The 23178-nt window shown below is 39.1% G+C and overlaps 1 protein-coding gene across 10 annotated transcripts in view; it reads left to right on the top strand.

Annotated features, from left to right (window-relative positions):
* The window catches only part of NCOA3 (nuclear receptor coactivator 3), a 168674-nt gene that overhangs the window by 126971 nt on the left and 18525 nt on the right, over positions 1 to 23178 (top strand). For all 10 annotated transcript variants that reach the window (XM_073309495.1, XM_073309499.1, XM_073309498.1 and 7 more), the window contains 13 exons: positions 1555 to 1681; positions 3554 to 3726; positions 5648 to 5748; positions 7911 to 8085; positions 9760 to 9948; positions 10184 to 10285; positions 11082 to 11222; positions 15501 to 15648; positions 16332 to 16720; positions 17095 to 17975; positions 19788 to 19923; positions 21542 to 21736; positions 22269 to 22505. In XM_073309495.1, coding sequence (XP_073165596.1) covers positions 1593 to 1681; positions 3554 to 3726; positions 5648 to 5748; positions 7911 to 8085; positions 9760 to 9948; positions 10184 to 10285; positions 11082 to 11222; positions 15501 to 15648; positions 16332 to 16720; positions 17095 to 17975; positions 19788 to 19923; positions 21542 to 21736; positions 22269 to 22505 — 2956 coding nt within the window. In that variant the 5' untranslated portion in view covers positions 1555 to 1592. The remainder of the gene's footprint in view (positions 1 to 1554; positions 1682 to 3553; positions 3727 to 5647; positions 5749 to 7910; positions 8086 to 9759; positions 9949 to 10183; positions 10286 to 11081; positions 11223 to 15500; positions 15649 to 16331; positions 16721 to 17094; positions 17976 to 19787; positions 19924 to 21541; positions 21737 to 22268; positions 22506 to 23178) is intronic.

Below are 23178 nucleotides of genomic sequence, written 5' to 3'. Positions count from 1 at the left end.
AAAGTTTCGTCTCCCCATACAGTGATCAGATCCAGTCCATGCTGGAGCTCTTTTGCAATTCTGGGACTCCATGGTCATCTCTGCTGATGAGCTCTGCATGGTCACGCCATGGTGGCCAAACAGGAAATGAAATTCAAAAGTTTGCAGGGCTTTTCCTGTCTACCTGGGCAGTGCATCCAAGTTGAGAGCACTGTCTAGAACGGTCACAATGGAGCACTGTGGGGTAGCTCCCAGAGGCCAGTACCATCGAATTGCATCCACACTAACCCAAATTCGACCTGGCGATGTCTATTTCAGTGCTAATCCCCTCATTGGGGAGGAGCACAGATATCAAGTAATTGGACAAAAATGGCTTCGTTGTGTGGACGGGTGCAGGGTTAAATTGATCTAACGCTGCTAAATTCGACCTAAACTCGTAGTGTAGACCAGGGCTATATGTGCACAATCACTCAAAGGGGGGGGAAGTTTACTTACCTGTCTTGTTTTTTGAGATGTATTATGCACATATACATTCCCTGACCCTCCCACTTTTCCCGCTGCTTCAGACATCACATATAGCATTGCAAAGTAATGGGGAGGGAGGCAGCAACCACGCTCCTTTTTATGCTGACAGCATGAGGAGAGCATGCACTGCCTAGTGGTACTGGAGAGAAATGTCTCCAACTCGAATGCTCTGGGCACGCAAGCACCTGCAGTGAAATGTCTATGTGCACAACACATCTTGAAGAGCAACAGTTACTGTACAGGTAAGTAAACATTTTTATAGTATGTGATTGCAAGAATTTGTGATTTGTTGACAGACATGAGAATTGTTTTGGAGAATATTTAAAAAACATGCTCTGTGCCTGTGGTTTGCATAGATGTTTAATGATCCAGTGTTTTATGAGTCAAAAATTACTTTTTATCTAAAGGCACTTCTTAGTTAGCACTGAGTGTAACTTCCTTAATGCTCCCTGGAAAAAACTCATTAACTAAGATGGTGATTCAATGGCCAAAGTCAGTGCGTAACAATTGTGGTAACATTTCTGTCTTGACAGTGATATTTTATGTATCTGTTGCAGAAGAAGCTGTTAATTCTGCTCAATATGTTTTTATATCGTAGATTTTTCCAGCAAGTGGTACAGATCTGGGAGATATTTTTTTTTAAAATATGGATTGTGTATACTGCTCTGGTTATATAGTGCTTAGAAAGTATGTTGCATCTGAACATGTGCAGTAATCTACAGTATTTTTTCCTTAGCAATAATTTAACCACATGATATTCTTTGAGTTCCTCAAGCTTTGATCCTCCAAGTTCTTGTATCATGTAGAGCAGTAAGTGGTAACTGATAGTTAAAGCAATATATTACACATTGGTCCCAAAAATATCATGCATCCTGGGGTGACTAAAATTTTGCAAGGCTGCTATAAATTATTATTTAGTACTTATCTGGATAGTCTCACGGTAAAATGGATAAAGAATACTGTAAAACAATTTATTTTAATTGTTTGAAATATCTTGAGAGAGCATCATCAGTTTGTGATTCTTTTTTTATATTATTTTTAACACTTCAGTTGCTCATGTAAACTCAGTTAGCTGATGCTCAAGCAAGATGAGTGGATTGGGAGAAAACTCCTTGGACAGCTTGACCAATGAGTCAAGGAAACGCAAGCCATTGCCCTGTGATGCCCCAGGACCAGGGTACAGTAAACACATTTTCCTCACTGTTTTTATTAGATTTTTCATAATAAAATTATAAATAGTGCAGTGTGGTGTTTTGTTTTTAGCTTTTAATTGAAATGAATATTAACAGAGTTTTGCCATTCATTTATACTCAGTTGATAAAATCCTTTCAGGGACTCCCTAACCCTCATGCCAGAAGCTCTGAATGTCCCCCATAGTCCCGTCTTCCATATGCCTAGGTGCTCTGTGTACGCCATGTTCTCTTCTCCTCCCCCGCCCCCCATACCACTGACCCCTATTCACCCTCCCCATATTAGGGGCTCTTTGTGTGCCCATATCCTTCCCCCCGTGGCAGAGGCTCTGTGTGCACCTCCATTCCCCCTTTTCCTCCCATGCCTGGGTCTCAGTGTTTGCCCCCATACCAAAGTCTTGCATTGTCTACCCCATGCCGGATTCTCTGTGTGCCTCCTCCCTTCCCCTCATGTAGGGTTTCTGTATTTTCCCCCATAGCGCTACCAGATTCCCAACCATGAAAAACGCATCACGGAAATCTGGTCGTCCCCCCCCCCCCCCACACACACACCCGAAATCTGGTCTTTTGTGTACTTTTACAAGGTTATTTTAGGGGAATTGTGGTATTGCCACCCTTACTTCTGTGCTGCTGCCTTCAGAGCTGGCTGACTGGAGAGAGGTGGCTGCTGACCGAGGGCCCAGCTCTTAAAGGAAGCAGTGCAGAAGTAAGGGTGGCAATACCATATCATGCCATCCTTACTTCTGTGCTGCTGCTGATAGCAGCGGCTCTGCCTTCAGAGCTGGGCTCCCGGCCGGCAGCCACCACTCTCTGAAAGCAGTGCAGAAGTAAGGGTGGCAATACCGCAATCCCCCTAAAATAACCTTGTGACAACCCCCCCTCACCCGCCCCCAACAACCTCCTTTGGGGTCAGGATTTCTACAATTACAACACCATGAAATTTCAGATTTAAATATCTGAAATAATGAAATTTACACTTTTAAAAATTCTATGACCATGAAATTGACCAAAATGGGCCATGAATTTGGTAGGGTCCTACTCATGTCCACTCCTCCTTCTCCAGGTTGCTGACACAGACCCCTCCCCGCTGTTCCCATTTTCCACTTTTCCCTGGATCCCTGCTTTTCCCTCCCCGTCTCCATTGCCCCCTAGATTCCTACTTCCACCCCCAGCCACCTAGGTCCTCTCTGCTACTTGTAAGGCTTTCTTATTTCTGTGATGATCCAAACTACAGGCTGTCCCTATGCAGCCAGTTAAGATGCTGCCTTTGGTATGTGTAGACAGCCACCAGGGACAGCAGAGAGATTCTTCTGCCTGCAACATCGGTCACTCTGGGAGGCCTGATTTTCCCGTGAAATAAGCTTTTCTGGTGTTCTGATCTGCCTTAAAATCAATATACTTGTGCCCACTGATATCTAGAACATTTTCTCAAATTCTGGAATTGATGGGTGCAGTGGTGCAAAGTTATTGTATTACTGACAGAGAAATGCTATTGAATTAGATGTAAAACTTTGTTTATAGCTTATTGGCCAAGCAAAACAGTGCTGCAGCTTTTTCCACCTTAAAATGCCTATATAGTACAAATACATTAGTTTTATAATAGTTGGAATTTTCATTAAATTCCATAAGAAAATAACTACAACAGTTATTCTTGGAATAATAATCTTGTCATAATCTCCGAAGTTACATTCCTTTTTATGGTTCTGTAAAAATCTACAGGTGTAAATTGACAAGATGAATGTCCACAAGCTAAACTTATGTGATAAGTGGTATCTGAAGTGCATCAAAGATGACAGTGTGATCATAGTTCTTGTTTATGCTGAAATTTATGTACATTAAATGCTGCTTCTTGTTCCTAGTCTGATGTGTAGTGGTGAGAAACGCCGACGTGAACAGGAAAGTAAATATATTGAGGAGCTAGCTGAGCTGATATCTGCTAATCTGAGTGACATTGACAATTTCAATGTCAAACCAGATAAATGTGCAATTTTAAAGGAAACTGTAAGACAGATCCGGCAGATAAAGGAACAAGGTAAGGATTTCTCTCTTAAATCATAAGGAAGAATATTTGGTTTTCTGTCAGGAGGCAGTTTCTCTCCAAAACAATACTTAGTTGTTGAGACAATACAATGAAATTTTCATACAATAGGCCCTGATTTAGGAAAGCGCTTAAGCACATGCTTAAATCCATCCCTGTTCAGGGCTTATTCCCAGCATGTGCTTCATGGGATTTAAATATAATGCTTAAAGTTAAGCAAGTGCTTAACACCCTTTATTAATTGGGAAGCTTCCCTGAATCAGGGCCTAAAGTACTAGGGCATTCAAAGTACACCATTTCTTATTAGCTTTTTTAGACTACTTAAACAAGCAATAAAAGCTTAAAATAGGTCATAAAGCAGTTGTTCTTCAAAATACAGATGGACTAGTTGCCCACTGGAGTAAAGAAGTCCATCTACTGCCTATCAATTAAAGGTTCCCTGCTACCGTGGATTGTTTGAAACTAATTTATAAAAGAAGCCCAGTTTCTTATAGAGCATCCTTTCAGTGTTATGTCCTGAATTTTTAAATTATTTTTAATTTTTTCTGTCTTTTCTGCTCCTGTTTTGATGTTTGAGAGCCTTTCTAGCAAGGGAAAATAAGTGGGGTCCAATACAGTCAGACTGCAATTAGCTGGCCATGTAACCAATTAAAAAGTGCCATTAACTGTACACAGAATGTAATCAAGTGCAGAATAAACTGGGGAAAATATAGAGGAACATCTATTTTGCTAATACTTTAATTATAGTATGGTTTTTAGGTTTTACTTGTAACAATAGTAGTTTTTTAAACAAATCAGGCAAATATAATTGTTAAATTTGCTGTTTTCCCCTAAATCTCTGATAATTGTGAGGCATGTGCTGGTAGAAGTGACTTCAGAAAAATTAGAATAGATTACACATCAGGTATATGCCAGTTCAGTGAATTTCCACTCAATAGTAAATTATGTTAGAAGCCTGCTGGAATATATCACACACTTTACCTGGAGTGGTAAACTTCCAAATTCTGCTTTGTCTGCCATGTTGGAACGTGTTTCTATTTTTAAAGTAGCACTTAATTGCTATTTTAGAAGTACTTTCCTGGTGGCATTATTGTCACTTCATTGTGCACTTCACTGGTTGATAATCTTCCTTTGGTACATTAAACTCCTGTTGTGGTCTGCTTAAACAGCCAGCAGGTGCCACAGTAATAGGGATTACTGCTTGTTTTCCATTCCTTTACTGCATGGTTTTATTTTTATTTTTTTTTCTTTGTAACAAACGTTTACTTTTTATTCAGTGTATATTTTAGGTAAAATACTGAAAAAGTGTTTTAATTATTGGAATCAGATATTAAATAATGTGCAGAAGGCCAAGTGAGAATTTGTTTCCAGTCTTGTATTTTGATTTGGATCCAAGAACACAATTAAATGAGCAAACTGTACATTCTGCGTGTTAAATTGGATTGCTTTCTAGACTAAAGCCCAAATTAAGTCTTAACATGATTTAAAATGTTTATCTTCCACACGGTTGTAAAGGAAGAAGAGAAGAATTAGGAAGCTTTTCCTTTTATTGAAAAGTTTGTGCTGGCCAGCCAAAAGTGACCAAAGGACAGTCATTTCATAAAGTAATCATCTTCCCAGTGGAAGAAGTTTTGTCATGGAAACTGTTTGTGGTGGTGGTATGGCAGAATCCAAAATTTGCTAGGTGCTTTCAAAACACACAGGAAGACACAATCCCTGCCCTGAAGTTCTGCCGTATAAAAAAAAGTGTGCTCCCTCTGTGTATATAATTGTAACATAAAATGGAATCCTATAATTACAGCTTCATTGCTTATTCTCAGGCTTCCTGGAATGCAGCACATAACTTCAAAAATATATTTCTAGGCTTCCAAACACAAAATGGTGCCTTTTTGAAAACTTGTCGTCTTCATTTTAGGAAAAACAGCATCCAGTGATGATGATGTACAGAAGGCTGACGTATCTTCTACAGGTCAAGGGGTTATTGATAAGGATTCATTGGGACCTCTTTTACTACAGGCAAGTGTAAATGATGCCCTTGTAAAACCAAATGGGATTTGATATTGCATATTCTTAAGCAATAGGTTATGTGACAGGATTACAACACTGAGAAATGCCAGCAGTCCTACAACAAAAACTAGCATGCAAGGGCAATGGAGAAAATTCTTATAAAAGGACAAAAAAGAAAATCCATCGTTGTTTTCTCAACTCTGCTGAAGCAGTCTAGAAGGATTCAAAATCACGTGTCATTTGGGTGTGCCTTAGCATGCTGTTCCTTTTTTTTGTAGTAGTAGTCCCAATAAATGGCTAATAAGATTACATTAACTAGACTCCACATTCAAGATTTTTTCCCCCTCTTTACCTCAGGAAATGACCATGAAGGACTTTGGGCCACTTTTGTGGCTTTATGATGGTCTGTAAGACCGGGGGTCTGATTCTGGGAAGCAATGAGCACCTGAATTCCCATTGTCTTAAGAGGAAATTACAGGTGCAGCATGGTGCTTCTTAAGATCAGTTCCAGTATTCCAGTGGTCTCCAACCTTTTTAAGCCCAAGATCACTTTTTGAATCTAAGGACAACCCAGCATCTACCTCGCCCCTTCCCCGAGGCCCTGCCCCTTTCCCAAAGCCCCACTCACTCCACACACCATCCCCACCTCTTCCATCACTTGCTCTCCTCCACCCTCACTCACTTTCACTGGGCTGGGTCAGAGGTTTGGGAGGGGTGGGGGCTTTGGGCTGAGCCTGGGGCAGGGGATTGGAGTACAGGAGGGGGCAACAGGTACAAGCTCTAGGAGGGAGTTTGGGTGCTCTGGGCTGGCGCAGAGTGATGGGGTGCAGGGTGCGGGCTCTGGGAGGGGAGTCAGGGATCGGGCAGGGCGTTGGGGTGCAGGAGGGGGTACAGGGTGCTGGCTCTGAAAGGTCAGGGCTGGGACTTGGGGTGCAGAAGGAGGTATGGGATACTGGCTCCGGGAGGGGACTCAGGGCTGGGGCTTGGGATGTAGGAGGGGGTATGGGGTGCTGACTCCAGGAGGGGGCTCAGGGAAGGGGACTGATTGGGGTGCGGCCTCCCACCAGGTAGCACTTACCTCTGGCGGCTCCCAGTAGGCAGTGGGTGCAGCAAGGCTAAGGCAGGCTCCCTGCCTGCGCCAGCCCCACACCATTCTTGGAGGGGCCAACATGCCCCTGCGAGGTGCGGGGGTCTGGGGGCACATGGCTCTGCATGCTGCCCCGCTCTGCAAGCATCGTCCCCGCAGCTCTTCAGGCCAATGGGAGCTGCAGGAGCAGTGCTCGCTGGCAGGAGCACCGTGTGGAGGGAGACCCCTGCATCCCCAGGGCCACACAGTTGTGCTGGCCGCTTCCAGGAGCGGTGTGGGGCCAGGGTAGGCAGGGAGTCTGCCTTAGCAGCAGCCACCGACCAGTCAATCATAATCAACCATTTGATGACCACTGCTGTATGCAGTAAATCAGTTGTGCTGCTGCCCTCATGTGTTGAGACTCCAAATTACATAAGAATCACTTTAGGTAACATTTATTAGGAGTTTTAACAACCAGGAAACCAGTCCTATTGCTTAGTACACAAAGTAGTTCAGTATGTTGTAGGCTGCTATTTTGAGTCAGTTTTTGAAGTACTTTCCAACCTAATTGTCTTAGATATTCTAATGCTGTTTCTGATTTGGGAATGAGTACATTTGTTTTCAAAAAGTGGATAGTCTCTCTCTTTTTTTTTTTTTTTTTGTCCTTCATTGCTATTGAAAATATATTCTTAAGAAGGCTATTTCCCTCACACTCCACTTCTACTTCTTAAAGGTCTTGTGGCGAATTTATAATCCTAACTTTGACTTCATTGTATTGTTATAGAAGTTATTGAGATGTCAGAGATTCAGCGCCATGTTTCCAGGCTAAAAGAGTTAAAAACCAAATGTTTGATTATCACCATGTTAAGATCAATATTGGAAGAACAAATGAACAGCAGGTTTCTGATACTTGAAACTTTCCTTACTATAAAAGTTTCTCTTTTAGGGAAATCTTGAAACCTTAGTTCTTCTACCAGAAAAGTTAAATGATTCTTCTCCTAAACTTCAACACTGTATCACCCACTTATTTTTTAAAATGACCTGTTTTAGCAGGTCTAGAATTGTGTGTGTGTGTTTATAATGTGTCGTTGCAATGTATTTTTAGGCATTGGATGGTTTCCTGTTTGTAGTAAATCGAGATGGGAACATTGTATTTGTATCAGAAAATGTCACACAATATCTGCAGTATAAACAAGAGGATTTGGTTAATACAAGTGTCTACAGCATCTTGCATGAAGAGGACCGGAAGGACTTCCTTAAAAACTTACCTAAATCTGCAGGTAATAGGGTCTTCACTTAGGTTCTCAGACTTCTTTAAAAAAAAAAAAAAAAACCTAAAAAACTCCAAAATTAATAACCTTGCAAAACAAATCTTTTTCTTATGGTGCAGCTTGTCTTGAGTTTTAGGATAAGACTCTTATATTAACTTTTAACATTAAATTAATGGGAATATTGTGAAATTGATTATGCATTCTTTGCTGTTAGCAGTTGAGCAGAAGAATGAAAACAAAATTCCATCACCAGGACTCCCATTTAAATCTATATCCTCTTGATCTAAGTATTTAAAATGTTACTTTCAAACTAGAAATTATGTAAACTAACAGAACTTAGGTGCAGATATTCATGGTCTGTGGTTGTAGCAAACAAATACCTAGGTTTATGTAGTTGCATGTTTCTATGCTCTGATAAAGTGAAAGAGGGATGGACATTTGAGGTTGGCTTGTCTGTTTCTAAGGGATTGATTATACATTAAGGCCTTGAGTCTGTCATGGAAGTGACTGATTCCGTGTCTTTCCAGGACCCCTGTGACTTCTGCAGCAGCCAGAATTGCTGACCCCAGGGATAGCTGCACAGGCCACTACTGGGTCAGTCTTGAGACACCGCCCCCACCCAAAAGCAGCAACGGTTTCAGTCTGCCCCTGCCTCCCCCCGCCCCATACTAGCTGTGGTCCTGGGCTGCCCCCTGCCCCAGAGCAAGATTTAGTCGGGTATATAGTACAAGTCATGGATAGGTCACAGGTCCTGAACTTTTTGTTTACTGTCTGTGACCTATCCATGACTTTTACTAAAAATACCCAGGACTAAAAGATAGCTTTAATTATACATGAAAATTTATCAAGAATAAAGTGAAGTGTGACTTTCATGGATAAACTATTCCTGAATAACTCTGGGGGTGGACATGCTTATTCTGGAATAAGAGTGATTTATTCTGGAATTGCTTAATACACTTCAAGTAAACTACTTCAGAATAAGATACTCTAATCAGGAATAGCTATTCCAGAATTCCTCGTGAAGATAAGCCCTAAAATAATGTTACACAAATTCTCTCCACATCCTGATGACGTTCTGGGAATCTGTTAACAATTCAACTTTGAAGTGTGTCTCCCCATTTTGAAGCAGAATGATTAGGTTCTTTAGACCTTTTGCATTTCATGCGGAAGCTGCCTTCCTGAATTGTGTAAATACTGTAGTTTTAAGCAAAAAGCTGATAGAATGGTTTCAATTAATATCTTATAACTGTGTTGCTAGACAGCTGAGGTTTGAAGTCAGTGAACAAATCTTAACAAATGTTTATGATTTCAGAGGATCAGTATGGGAACTACCTGCTCTTTTTTTTTTTTTTTTTTTGACAACAGAATGACTTTTCCACTCCCTTTTGACTGAGGCTGAACATACCTTAGAGGGGATGGTGTTCTTTCAACTGGCCATGAAGAACACTATCCCCAAAATATCAATATGATGACCTTTAACAAATCTTTTAAAAATGTTATGGTATCTGAGCTTCAAAAATAAGAGACCGGGTGGGTGAGTTAATATCTTACCTCACTCACTTTCTCTCTCTAATATCCTGGGATGGACACATACAACAACACTGCATATTTCAGAAATCAGGCAGTTAAGAATTAATTTTATTTTAAAATCTTTGTGAACTTTTATGATTATTTTTCTTTTAGTTAATGGAGTTGCTTGGACCAATGAAACACCTAGACAGAAGAGCCATACGTTTAATTGCCGCATGATGGTAAAAACATCTCATGATCTTTTGGATGATGTGGGCGGCAACCAGGATTCACGTCAGAGATATGAAACCATGCAGTGTTTTGCTTTATCTCAGCCAAGAGCTATGATGGAAGAAGGGGAAGGTAATTTTTCTACAGGAAAATCCTGTTAATATATGTTAAGTAGTAAGTAACTATAGTATGAAGCCTGGGGTTTCAGAATTCATATTTTGAATAATTTAGGCATTAAATGCAAAATCCTCAAATCTTGTCCCCCATATTATGCCTTTATCTTAATATTGCAAGAGTCCTGCTCCTTTATAAGAAATGTAATAATAGAATAAATAGGACACAGAGGAAAATAACTCTTTCATTGCAGATTTGCAGTCCTGTATGATTTGTGTGGCACGTCGTATCACTACAGTGGAAAGGGTATTTCCAGCAAACCCAGAAAGCTTTATTACGAGACATGACCTTTCAGGTGAGAAATATACTTGAGGTGAAGGTAATGGATGGCTCTTCTTTGTTGTTGTTTTTATTTTGTTTTGTATAAAGTAAATTGTTGCAAATAAGCTTTAATACGTGAAATAACTAGTACTACTTATATTGTTGCCTCTCTTCTTTTAACTAGGTAATATTTCAAATTATTTACATTACATCTTCCTCTAATAAACACTTTAGAAATACTTCTAATCATATATCAAGTTAATGAAGATTCATTGAGATAATTTCTCCTTTCCTTCTGTAACATCATGAAACCTTTATAGTCTGCTGTGTTTAAATATTTAAACACATTTTTGGGCAGTTGTTTTTTCTTTCAGATGCCAATCACCTGCAGCAACTATTGATTTCAGGTGTAGTTTGTTATAATCTGTGCAAACCATGCCCTCGGCATCTCCTTTCGGTTGCCTAAAACCAGGGAAACCCAAAATTGTTATATGCTTTTGAGAATTCTGGCATTAACCTCTGGGTGCCTCTATTTCTTTATATGTAAAAATGATATGGTAATAACTTAGCTCACTGGGGAGTTCAGAATTTATGTTCATAAAGCACTTTGAGATTTTTGCATGGGAGGCTTTGTGTAAGTAAAAAGTTTAGATGGATGCTTAGAAAACTACTTCAGTGCTTAGATGCTACAGTGATGGGTACATTATAAAAACATAATATAGACTTTATTTGGTGACTTCTGAAATACTATTCTGTATTTTGAATATTAGGATTACATTTTAAATGATAGGGACTCTATGACTATCTTAAGTTTTTCTTTCCTGTAACAGGTAAACTCGTAAACATAGATACAAACTCATTACGGTCTTCTATGAGACCTGGCTTTGAAGATACAATCCGTCGGTGTATTCAAAGGTTTTTATGCCATAATGATGGACAGTCCTGGTCAAACAAACGCCACTATCAAGAAGGTAGCTCAGATTGCAGCGTTCAGTATACTGTGTCTCTTGCTAGTTGCAATTTTGTGTGTGTGTGTGAGGGAGAGAGAGAAAAACACTAAACTCTGCGATTGTACATGCTTTTCCATGTCTTGAACCATTGGAAAACGTTCTTTTTATATTTATAAACTGAAGGATGATGAGATCTCTAGTAAGGAATGTCTGGTGTAGCAGCTGCCTTGTTGTTCAAGTATGTCCATCGGTGTTTGACAGTTTTTATGAAATATATGACAGACATTCCTGTAGATTACCTTACCTGTTTGTCCACAAGACAGGTACAGCTGGAAAGCAGCGTATTAAGCCATGCTTCCTTAATGAGCTGCTAGCATGGCTGTACATAGATTGGAGGGGTCCACTTTTAGCAAAAAAAAGCATACAGTAGTTCATTTGTTAGCTTTTGTCAAGAAGGGCGATGTGCCTATTATGAAATAGACTGTGACCTGAAGAAGAGCTCTGTGTAAGTTTGAAAGTTTGTCTCTCATCAAGAGAACTTGGTCCAATAAAAGATATTACCACACATACTTTGTGTCTATGACATCAAGTCATTTTATCTAGTTCTATGAATAGCCCTTAGTTGGTAATGTCTTTTGGTCACTAATTACCTTTGTCCCATTCATATGAGAGCTACAGATGAAAGATCACATTTAAACCTTTTCCCCTCCATGCCAAATAATCTGTTTAATAATAAAAATACCTAGTTCCTACTTTGATTATAGAGTTCACAGTGTTGTACAGCATATTACAAAGGAATTAAATATCAGTATCCACATTTTACAGATAGGAAACTGATGCACAGAGGTGTAAAGTGACTTGCCCAAAGCCACACAGCAGGACAATGACAGAGTTGGGAATAGAACCCAAGTCTCTTGAGTCCTAGCCTCATGCCCAGTTCTAAACACTGAGAGCTAGGATCTCTGTGATGCAGACTATGAAGGGACTGAGTTTCCACACAATTTTTAGAGTGACTGTATTGTGTATGACACACAGCAAGTTTAATTCTATAGAGAGAATAAAAATCTATTTATGTGAACAAAGCAAAGATGTAAACATGCATAAAGCATGTGTGTTTATAGAATAAAAATGTAGGAGTTTGTTTCAGTAGGTTGTTGCCCAGTCTCCGTTTCTGTAGCTGTAAACTGTACCTATAGTGAGATATATGAAGCCCAAGTACTTGGATTTGGACTCTCAGTTCAACTGCCAATACAACTTGTCACTGCAAAAGGGAGTCTGTCCTTTTGAAAATTTTAACTTTAATGGGGCGAAGAGAATTAATTATATGTTTACCCAACTTTGTCTGGGGAATTCTCAGAGACGCAAGCAATTTTAAATAGCTAAATACTAGAGTTGGCTGAAAAAAATGGAATTTCCACCCTTCAGGAAATTCTGAGACCAAATTTGGGACAAAACATCAAAATCTTGGAATTTTCATGAGATGACCTTATTAGAAACATTTTGTTTTGATTTATACATTACATTATAATTTACTATAAAACAGTCAAAATCAGATGTTTCAACCTCATTAAAATGAACTGTTTAGATAATTTCCTATTGAAAATTTCTATTAAATCAGTAAGTTCCCATGAAACATTTGAATTTTTCGATGAAAGTTGTTTTATTGGAAAAATGTGTACTATCTCTGATAGATACTAATTATTGCATCACATTTGAAGGTGATTTGAAGATTGAAATGTCTAAACCTCTTTCTTGGAATCAAAGCAAACTATTGATAAATGCATCAGCATCTTTAGAGTTCTGACAGTTCTGTGCAGTCAGCACAAAAAACTGCAGCAAAAACTTTATTAAAAAATCGCCGACTGAGGAGATATCTGAGCCATTAGCGATTGTCTTTGAAAACTCATGGAAGACCGGAGAAATTCCAGAGGATTGAAAGAGGGCAAATATAGTGCCAATCTATAAAAAGGGAAATAAGGATAATCTGGGGAATTACACACCAGTCAGTTTAACTTCAGTACCCAGAAAGATAATGGAGCAATAAGCAATAAATTTGGAAACACCTAGAAGATAAGGTAATAAGTAACAGTCAGTATGGATTTGTCAAGAACAAATTATGTCAAACCAACCTAATAGCTTTCTTTGTCAGGGTAACAAGCCTTGTGGATAGGGGAAGCAGTAGATGTGGTATACCTTGACTTGAGTAAGGCTTTTGATATTGTCTCACATGATCTTCTCATAACAAACCAGGGAAATATAGTCTAAATGGAGCTACTATAAGGAAGGTTGGAAAACCATTCCCAGAGAGTAGTTTATCAGTGGTTCACAGTAAAGCTGAAAGTGCATATTGAGTGGGATCCCTCAGAGACCGGTCCTGAGTCCAGTTCTGTTCAATATTTTCATCAATGACTTAGACAATGGCATAGAGAGTACATTAAGGGCATGGCTACACTTGCAGATGTAGAGCGCTTTGAGTTAAACCAGCCTTCGGAGAGCGCAATAGGGAAAGTGCTGCAGTCTGTCCACACTGACAGCTTCAAGCACGCTGGCGTGGCCACATTTGCGGCACTTGCAGCGGCATTGGGAGCGGTGCATTATGGGCAGCTATCCCAGCATGCAAGTGACTGCAACATGCTTTTCAAATGGTGGGTGGGGTGGAGTGTGACAGGGAGTGTGTTGTGTGTATGTGGGGGGAGAGAGAGTGGGTTGGGGGGGGCTGAGAGCATGTCAGCATGCTGTTTTGTAAGTTCAGACATTACAGACCCTTCCCCCCTCCCCCCCCCACAGCATTCCACACTAATAGCTTGCTTTGTCTCGGAGCAGATAAGCAGCCAGCTGTCAGAAACGGAGCTTTCAAAGGCCATATCCGCATTCCTGCAGCGATTCAAAAACAATGGCAAGGGTGGCCACTTGACTTAAGGAGATTATGGGACATTTCCGGAGGCTTATCAGAGCGCAGTAATGCAACACCTCGTTCACACTGGCGCTGCGACGCTCCAGCAGGGGGCAGCAAACGTTATTCCACTCACCGAGGTGGAGTACCAGCAGCGCTGTAGCCACGGAGTCAGAGCACTCTACGTGCCTTGCCAGTGTGGATGGGTAGTGAGCTAGTGCGCCCGGGGCTCCTTTATTGCGCTGTAACTCTCAAGTGTAGCCAAGCCCTTACAAAGTTGTGGATAATACCAAGCTGGGAGGAGTTGCAAGCGCTTTTGAGGATAGAATTAAAATTCAAAATGATCTGGACAAACTGGAGAAATGGTCTAAAGTAAATAGGATGAAATTCAATGAAATTCAATAAGGACAAATGCAAAGTACTCAGTTTAGGAAGGAAAAATCAATTGCACACATCAAAATGATAAATGACCGCTTCGGAAGGAATACTGCAGAAGGGCATCTGGGGGTTATGTGGATCACAAGCTAAATGAGTCAACAGTGTACCACTGTGTTGCAAAAAAAAGTGAACATCATTCTGGGATGTAGTAGCAGGAAAGTTGTAAGCAAGATACGTGAAGTAATGCTTCCACTCTACTCCTGGCTGACAAGATCTCAACTGAAGTATTGTGTCCTGTTCTGGGCACCGCATTTCAGGAAAGATGTGACAAACTGCAGAAGGCCAGAGGAGAACAACAAAAATTAGTAATGTCTAGAAAACATGACCTGCAAGGAAAGATTGAAACTATTGGGTTCAATTAGTTTGGAGAAGAGAAGACAGGGGGGGTGGGGGGATTTTTCAGGTAAATAAAAGGTGGTTACGAGGAGAAGGGTAAAAAATTGTTATTGTTAATCTCTGAGAATAGGACAAGAAACAATGGGCATAAATTACAGCAAGAGATGTTTAGGTTGGACATTAGGAAAAACTTCCTAACTGTCAGGGTAGTTAAGCACTGGAAGAAATTGCCTAGGGATGTTTTGGAATCCCCATCATTGGGGATTTTAAAGAGGAGGTTAGACAAACACCTGTCAGGTATGGTCTAGATAATACTTAGTCCTGCCTTGAGTGCATGGGACCACACTAGATGACCTGTTGAGGTCCCCCTTCCAGACCTAAACTTCTGAGAGTCTATATTTTGATTTGCTGTCTCTCCGCCTCCCCCGCTTTAGTCTTTGGGAACTGTAGCAGTATGTTCCAAGTCTTTGGATACCCATGTCTGTTTTATGTCTGCTTTTAATGTTGTTTTTCAGCATATTAATCTGTTGAGTATTTTGTTCAACCATTATAGTAAAGTTTACATAAATTACTTGCTCTTTGGGATCTGAAATACAACTGGATTACCACTGTGCAATTGTTTTTCCTCACAGCTTATATGCAAGGCCATGCTGAAACTCCACTGTATCGGTTCTCCTTAGCAGATGGTACTATAGTGACAGCACAAACAAAGAGTAAACTGTTACGAAGTTCAGTAACTAATGACCGTCATGGATTTGTCTCCACCCACTTCCTTCAAAGGTGAAATTAACAATGTTCATCTGGCAGATTTAAATATTGTAGCTTTTTGTATTGATATTTGATGCTATATAACAGGAGTTGCCAAACTTATTGAACTTCCAAGCTGCATACAATAATCTTCACTTTAACTGTAAAAGAGCTATGTATGGCTAACGAGCCACAGTTTGGCCACTTCCTGTGACTTGTCCTGTTGATTGCAAGACTAATTGAAAGGCACTTTGGAAGTAGTCTGTGCCTGTCACTGGAGAAGTGCTCCCAGCTTCTGGTCAATGAGCAGTTGAGATTGTTGATGGCAATACTAAACTGTTTCTTCTGTGACGAGTGGAGTGCTGTCATTCATTGACTCGGGGAAGAAAGTGATACAAGAAGGGTGATGTTCAAAATGATAAATGCATAAATCTAAATAACGGCCAGAGATATAAAATGCTTTAATGGGATAAGATTGAGTTCCCCCATAAATTAAATGACCTTTACTCCTTTATACTATGTGAATGAATGAGCAGTATTGCCACTAGATGACTCAAGTTTAGTGTGACCTTTGTGGATGGAGCTTGTACATATCTTGCTAATTTTTTTCAGTGATTATTTGATAATGTTATCAATTATCTTTATGTGGAACTTGATTCCTATAAAGTTTTAAATATTTTTCTGTGGGGTGGGGTGGCGGGATGCTGAATTTGCAGAGAACAGAATGGATACCGACAAAATCCCAACCCAGTGGGACAAAACATCAGAGCATCTACAGCTGGAAGCACAAATTCTGTTGGTGCTATTATGAACATGTCACCAGGTCAAAGCATGCCAATGCAGAACAGGAACTATGGCATGGGAGATCCCAGTGCGATGGGACAGATGAGCGGCATTAGATACATAGGTCCTGGTAATATTGGAACCATTAACTCTGGACCAGGAATGCAGTCCTCTCCTTATCAGAACAGCAATTATGGGTTAACTATGAGTAGTCCACCACATGGTAGTCCCAGCTTGACTTCCAGCCAACAGAACTTAATGATTTCTCCTAGGAATCGTGGAAGTCCAAAAATGGGTTCACACCAGTTTTCTCCAGTTGCAGGTATTTTATTTTTGGTATAAACTTTTCTCTAGGGTTTGCTTTTTGCCCCTTTTTATCTTAATTTTTTGTTCTTTTTAATATATTATGGTCTTATAACATCTGAACTACTATACCGTAAGTGTAAAATACCTAATTTTATGATGAGGATATATTTAAAGGTACAGTAATTAGTGCTAATTTTATGATGAGGATATATTTAAAGGTACAGTAATTAGTGGTACAGTATTTCTTGTTTCTGCTATCTGTATTTCATTTCTTAATGTGCATGCTTAAATAGACTTATTCAGTATGTAATGGTTACCTGGCAAATAAAAAATCAAATGTAGATATTACTTCTGTTATATAATAACTCTAACAAAATAACTCTGATACAGGTATGCACTCCCCAATGGGACCTGCTAGCAACACTGGCAACAACAGCTTCTCTAGCAGTTCCCTTAGTGCCCTTCAAGCCATTAGCGAGGGGGTTGGAACTTCCCTTCTATCAACGCTTTCCTCACCGGGTCCAAAATTGGATAATTCCCCAAATATGAATATAGCTCAGCAAAGTAAAATGGGGAACCCGGACTCAAAGAGTCCTTCTGGCTTGTATTGTGAACAAAGTCAAGTGGAGAGTTCTATGTGCCAGTCAAACAACAGGGACCTCCTTAGTGACAAAGACAGTAAAGAAGGAAATCTGGAAGGGTCTGAGAGTCAGAGGGGACCAAATGAAAGCAAAGGTCATAAAAAGCTCCTTCAGTTACTCACATGCTCCTCAGATGAGAGAGGGCATTCTGCATTGTTAAACTCACCATTGGAGTCTGGTTGTAAAGAATCTTCTACCAATGTTACAAGTCCCTCAGGAGTCTCCTCTTCTACATCTGGAGGGGTCTCTTCCTCATCAAACGTGCATGGGTCCCTGCTACAAGAAAAGCACAGGATTTTGCATAAATTGTTGCAGAATGGTAATTCTCCAGCAGAAGTAGCAAAGATCACAGCTGAAGCTACTGGTAAAGATACGTACCATGATTCCAGCAATACAGCCCCCTGTGTAGAAGGAACTATCAAACAGGAACAACTGAGTCCTAAGAAGAAGGAAAACAATGCTCTACTCAGATACCTACTAGACAAGGATGATATAAAGGATCCACTATCAAAAGAAATGAAACCTAAGGTAGACGGTCTGGACAATAAAATGGGACAATGCAGTAGCTCCACTATTCCTACTTCAAGTCAAGAAAAAGAGATTAAAATAAAAACAGAACCTTCTGAAGAGGTAGAGTATTTAACCTTGTACAGGAGTTTTGTTGTTGAACTCACCAATATTTTTCTTATTAGAGTTAACAACCAAAAAAGGAGACCATTCAATTTTTGTGTATGATTATTTCCAAAACAGTACTGTGTAACCACAGCATAAAAACATATGTTTAGTTTTATGATAGTTAACAAACTACATTTAACTTGAACAAGAGTATGTATTGTAACAAAATGTGCTATACTGGAGTTCTTTGAATAATATTAGTGTTGAGCTATCAAACAATTAAGGCAAAGTATATTTCGTTTATTTTATTTAAAATTAAATCTTTAAAATTGGCAATTTTTACATAGCATATATTTATTTTCATGGGTCATTTGGAAATGAAGCTGCCAGCTGACTCAATAAATTAGTTGTGAGTGCTACAGTAGGAAGTAAAAGAAAATGAACATAAGTGGAAACTATCCATTTTCTATATGCAATTCAGTTTAAAAATGTGGGGTGCTAGTTTCTCACACTGGATTTACACAGAGATGATTCCAGTGACGTTGCCCTTGATTACATTGGTGTAAACGTGAGAATAATGCCAGTGAATCCTGTAAAGGAAGTCTATAACTGAATATATATTATGTGACTTCTGCTTTTCAGTACTTGAGATGTTTAAAAAAATCTTCGGGAAGTTGGGGAGGAAGTGCCATCAAACAACTTGAGTTACATGTACATACAATAGCCAAAGCTGATTCTTTAAAATGTTCCGTACAGGCAGACCCCTATGCCTGAACGGAGACCCATTTGGTCTTCAAATGTTACTACTTATCACAATTTAAAACACTATTTGAAAGTGTTCAACTGTGTTTAAATATATCTGAATAGATGCTTTCATAATCAACAGCAGTTGAATTTAGGCCGTGATCCTGCAACTGCTCTGCCTGGGCTGGCTCCTTATTGAAGTCAGTGGTGCTCTTGGTAGGCACAGGGGCCTTGTAAAGCTCTTCAGGGAAGGACTGTGTATTTCTGTACAGTGTCTAGCACATTTTGGGAACTACTGCAATATAAATAATGTTGATTATTCATAGGGCGGTTTTTCAATAATCATTCGAACATCTTAAAAAATGTTTTACATTTCTTAGTGACCACTTACTAAAGGTCGATGCAAACTAAACACTTTATTGCCATTGGAGTTTTCTGTACCATATATGAAGACAACTGCTATGTAGCTTATATATACATGTGCTCTTTAAATCTCTGAGAATTATGGAACACCTGTATGGTGAGGTTATCATCTAGCAAACTAACATAGATCTATTTTGTTCAAACGGTGTGATTCAGGGACAAATTTTCAAAGAAAGGTAGCCATGCAATTACCCTGCAAAAGATGTGCCTAATTTGCACATGTGGTTACTGTGATTTGTGTGCACAAATTATCAATTAGGTGCACTGGTATTGGCATGTACAATTATAATAATTGTGACTATGAAATAAAGTCATGCCCGTAGTGCTTTGCTTTACCATTCAAACTTTTGAGACTAATGCAGAGAAGTCTCTCAAATTTGAGATGCTAAAAATATTTGCATTCAGGTGAATTTTTTGTGTATCTACTTTTTCCCTGAGGTTTTGCTTTCCCAAAACCAACAAAGCAAAATGCATTAACTAAATAGTTGAATGATGTCTGAAGAATTCTTTGGAAGTCAGCATTAAGTCCTGAAATGTCATAACTGAACTAAAGCATTTGAGTGTATATGTTGCTAAGGGTTGTTAAGACTTGTGAGGGGCTAAATGGAAAGTTAAAGGATGAACAATGTGAGAGTAGTATTGTTTGTTTTTTCCTCTTAGATGAGTGGAGACTTGGATAATTTGGATGCAATACTGGGTGATCTGACTAGTTCTGATTTTTACAATAATGCTGTGTCTACAAATGGGAGTAATCTTGGAACTAAGCAAACATCATTTCAGGGAAATGCCCCATTGGGTAAGAAAGTTCACTTAATTCCACTTTTCTGTAAAGTTAGGGGTTATTGTGTGATTTGCTTTCAATGTAATGTACATTTAACTCCTTCTTTGCTTGGTGAATGTTTTGTTTCTGATTTGCTAGGAAATCAGTCTACAGGAATAAGTCATGTGCAGGGCTAGTTATCCATTGGTAGATTGTATTTATATAATTAGCATGAAGAAGTATTATGAAATATCAGAGGACAATGAAAATCCCTTTTCAGCCAGCATCTGATTTATACTAAATTATAAAAATTGATACAGAGCTGTGTATCTGAATTGTGGGCCCTGCCAATGGCATGTCCAGACTCTAGCATTACAAAGAGCGGCTTCAAGAACTTTGTGTTCCCTACAAATGTTGAGCAAAGTTAACTTCTCTTCACTTACCATCTTATGGTCCTCCTTGCACTTCTCTAATGTTGCACTCTAGAAATCCACATATCAAAGACAGTGGGAAAATATATTGTTATGAATTGGGGCAATTGCAGATTAAAAGAAGCTTGCAGAAGGCCAGGGAAAGACTGAAGGATGAGTGGCAAGCTTCTGATTTGCCACTGCGCTACCCAGATACCTTCAGGCCTGCACCATCTAATGAATACTCCAAATTTTATTTCTAAAGGGCTGACCACCCCTACCAGTAGGGGGAGTGGGAGGGAAGGTTAATGTTACTTGTGGGATGACATCATTACCACCATCGCTGTGTTCTATATCTGTCTCAATGCATAGATACTATAGTGATAAGCACATTACAAAAGCTTAAAACAGATATCTCCTGGCAAGTAAGTTTACTCCTATGGCTAGTAGATGTCTAGTATATTTTTCAAGCTCTCCTGAGGAGTGTCAGAGATGACCAAATTTCATACTGGAGGTGGACCTTGTGGGTCTTTCTGTTTGCTTTGAGGCAATAATTCGTGCATTTCAATGTATGTAACTGGTATATATATCATGGGCAAACCAAAGAGTAGGAACCAGTATGGGTTTTGATAGAGCAAGTTGGTTCCAGGTATTACACAGTAGGATAAGGGTGTGTTAGCAAAAGAGATGTAACCTGAATGTGAATAAGGCTGGAGAGCCCAATGGGATTAAGATGCTTGAGAGAATTGTAACTTTCTAAGGGTGAAGAATAGAACCTTGCTTACAGTTAAGATTATTACGAAAGGTGAATTGTACACTTACTTTGGAAGGACAGTACTTTCCAGACACACACCAAGTTTTGTGAGAATATACGATGTATAAAATAAGAACTGAAGACCAACACCAATATATCAAGAGGCATGCACAGTGATCATGAAATTGTAATACAGTATATGCCAGGAGAACACCTAGACAAAGAGTCCTAGATAGTAGTTTAAAATGTTTGATCATATTACACTTAGGGTCCAAGAACTTGTTTGTCTGGAGAAAGTTCAACTAACCGTATTTTCCAGTCATGGCTCATCTGCAGGGACAAATGCCTAAATAAAAATAACTATTCATGGCTTGTTAAATGTGTAGTGTAGTTGCTCAAAAATAGATATAACTTGTATAAATCATCAGTAGGACATTCTGTTTCTTGTTTAAAGAGGTACAGTTGAAAACATCTTTTAATTCTTTAACAGGTATGAGAAGTCCCCAGTCTGTGCAGACTACCCGTCCTCCTTTCAACAGAGCCATGTCTTTAGACAGCCCTATACCTGTGGGTTCAAGCCCTCCAGTGAGGAGTGTCAATGCATTCTCCATGTTACAAAAGCAAAACATGATGGGTGGGAATCCAAGAATGATTGAGAACCAGGAAAATTTTGGATCAAACATGGGTTTGTTGATTACATACAAAGAGATCTCATTATAATTGAAAATATTGTAAAATTTTATGTGTTTGAAATTAGTTAAAATGTGAATATATAAGAATGAGGCATGTTAATCTTTAACATTTACCATCTAAATCATTAAACTGATTTTAAGTAACTATTATTGCCCATAGCTGGAGTTATTAGGTTATAGTTATATCTAGTCATCTGTTCTACTGGGACTTTGTTTTAGCTGAATTATTAAAAAAAAAAACTGTTTTGAAATACTGAAGTGTCTTTTTAATGTGTGGTTGACCAGATCAGTTTGTGAGAGCAGCCAGTCAAAAAATTTAATATTCTTAATTTTGGCTAAATTAATATACTTGTAAGAAGTAATGAAGCCTGCCATGGCCAGATTTAATAGGAGTTCAGTAATCTGTTCTCTGCTCATTGGCTGTTGTCAGTGTAATTAGGGAGAAAATAGAAATGGTTCCAATAACAAAACTTATCATAAGTTCTATAGGAGAAATAATCTTTTATATACTCTTCATTGTACTAGGTGGACCCAACAGAAATATGGCTATGAATCAGCATTCAGCAGGAGACTGGGTTTTGCCAAGCTCAAAGGTTAACAGACTGGAACCTACAAATTCTGGTTCAATGGTGAGACCAGGACCAGATTATAACCCATCGCTTCCCAGACCTACAGTGGGTGGCTCCATGCCTGGTTTGCCCATCCGGTCAAATAGCATAACTGGTACAAGACCAATGCTACAACAGCAAATGATTCATATGAGTAAGTTCTTTACATTTGTATAAACCTATTTAATAAAATGCATAGTTGTTTGTTGATCAGGTACTGAAATTAAAAGGATCTTTATTCTGAATGCCAGGATTTACATTCAAAGACAGTTAATTCCTTGAGGCAAGCTCCATATTTCCTCTTGTGCTTGGAAAGTGCCAGGCACACTGTAGGAAGTTCCTTAATCTTAATGAATAATTTCAGACTAAGGAATTCCATATTAGTTAAATTAATTAATTCATTTGTCCATATGTTTGCTTATATTTCCAATTGGAGGTGTTGTTTTTCCTATCACGCAAAAAAAAAAAAAAAGAGTTCATATATTGATAATCTAGCTCTATATTCTTGTTGGAGATGGCTTCTACATATTCCCGCCTGTGAAATGCAAAGTTCTAGGAACTGCTCTATAGTTAGCTGCAGGTGTAGGGACTCTGTATCAGGAGTTTTAGGAAATCTAGGTTAAAACAAACTACTATTTTAATTAGTAATAGTTATTGGTTTTACTAAAAAAAAAAAAAAAAAAAAAAAAGAGGAGTCCTTGTGGCACCTTAGAGACTAACAAATTTATTTGGGCGTTTATTTATTTGTTAGTCTCTAAGGTGCCACAAGGACTCCTCGTTGTTTTTGCTGACGCAGCCTAACACAGCTACCACTCTGAAATTGGTTT

The sequence above is a fragment of the Lepidochelys kempii genome, chromosome 13 (genome assembly GCF_965140265.1).
Source record: "Lepidochelys kempii isolate rLepKem1 chromosome 13, rLepKem1.hap2, whole genome shotgun sequence".
NCBI classification, from domain to species: domain Eukaryota; kingdom Metazoa; phylum Chordata; order Testudines; family Cheloniidae; genus Lepidochelys; species Lepidochelys kempii.
The sequence above is the reverse complement of the archived record's forward strand: the minus strand, read 5'-3'. Positions and strand labels throughout refer to the sequence as shown.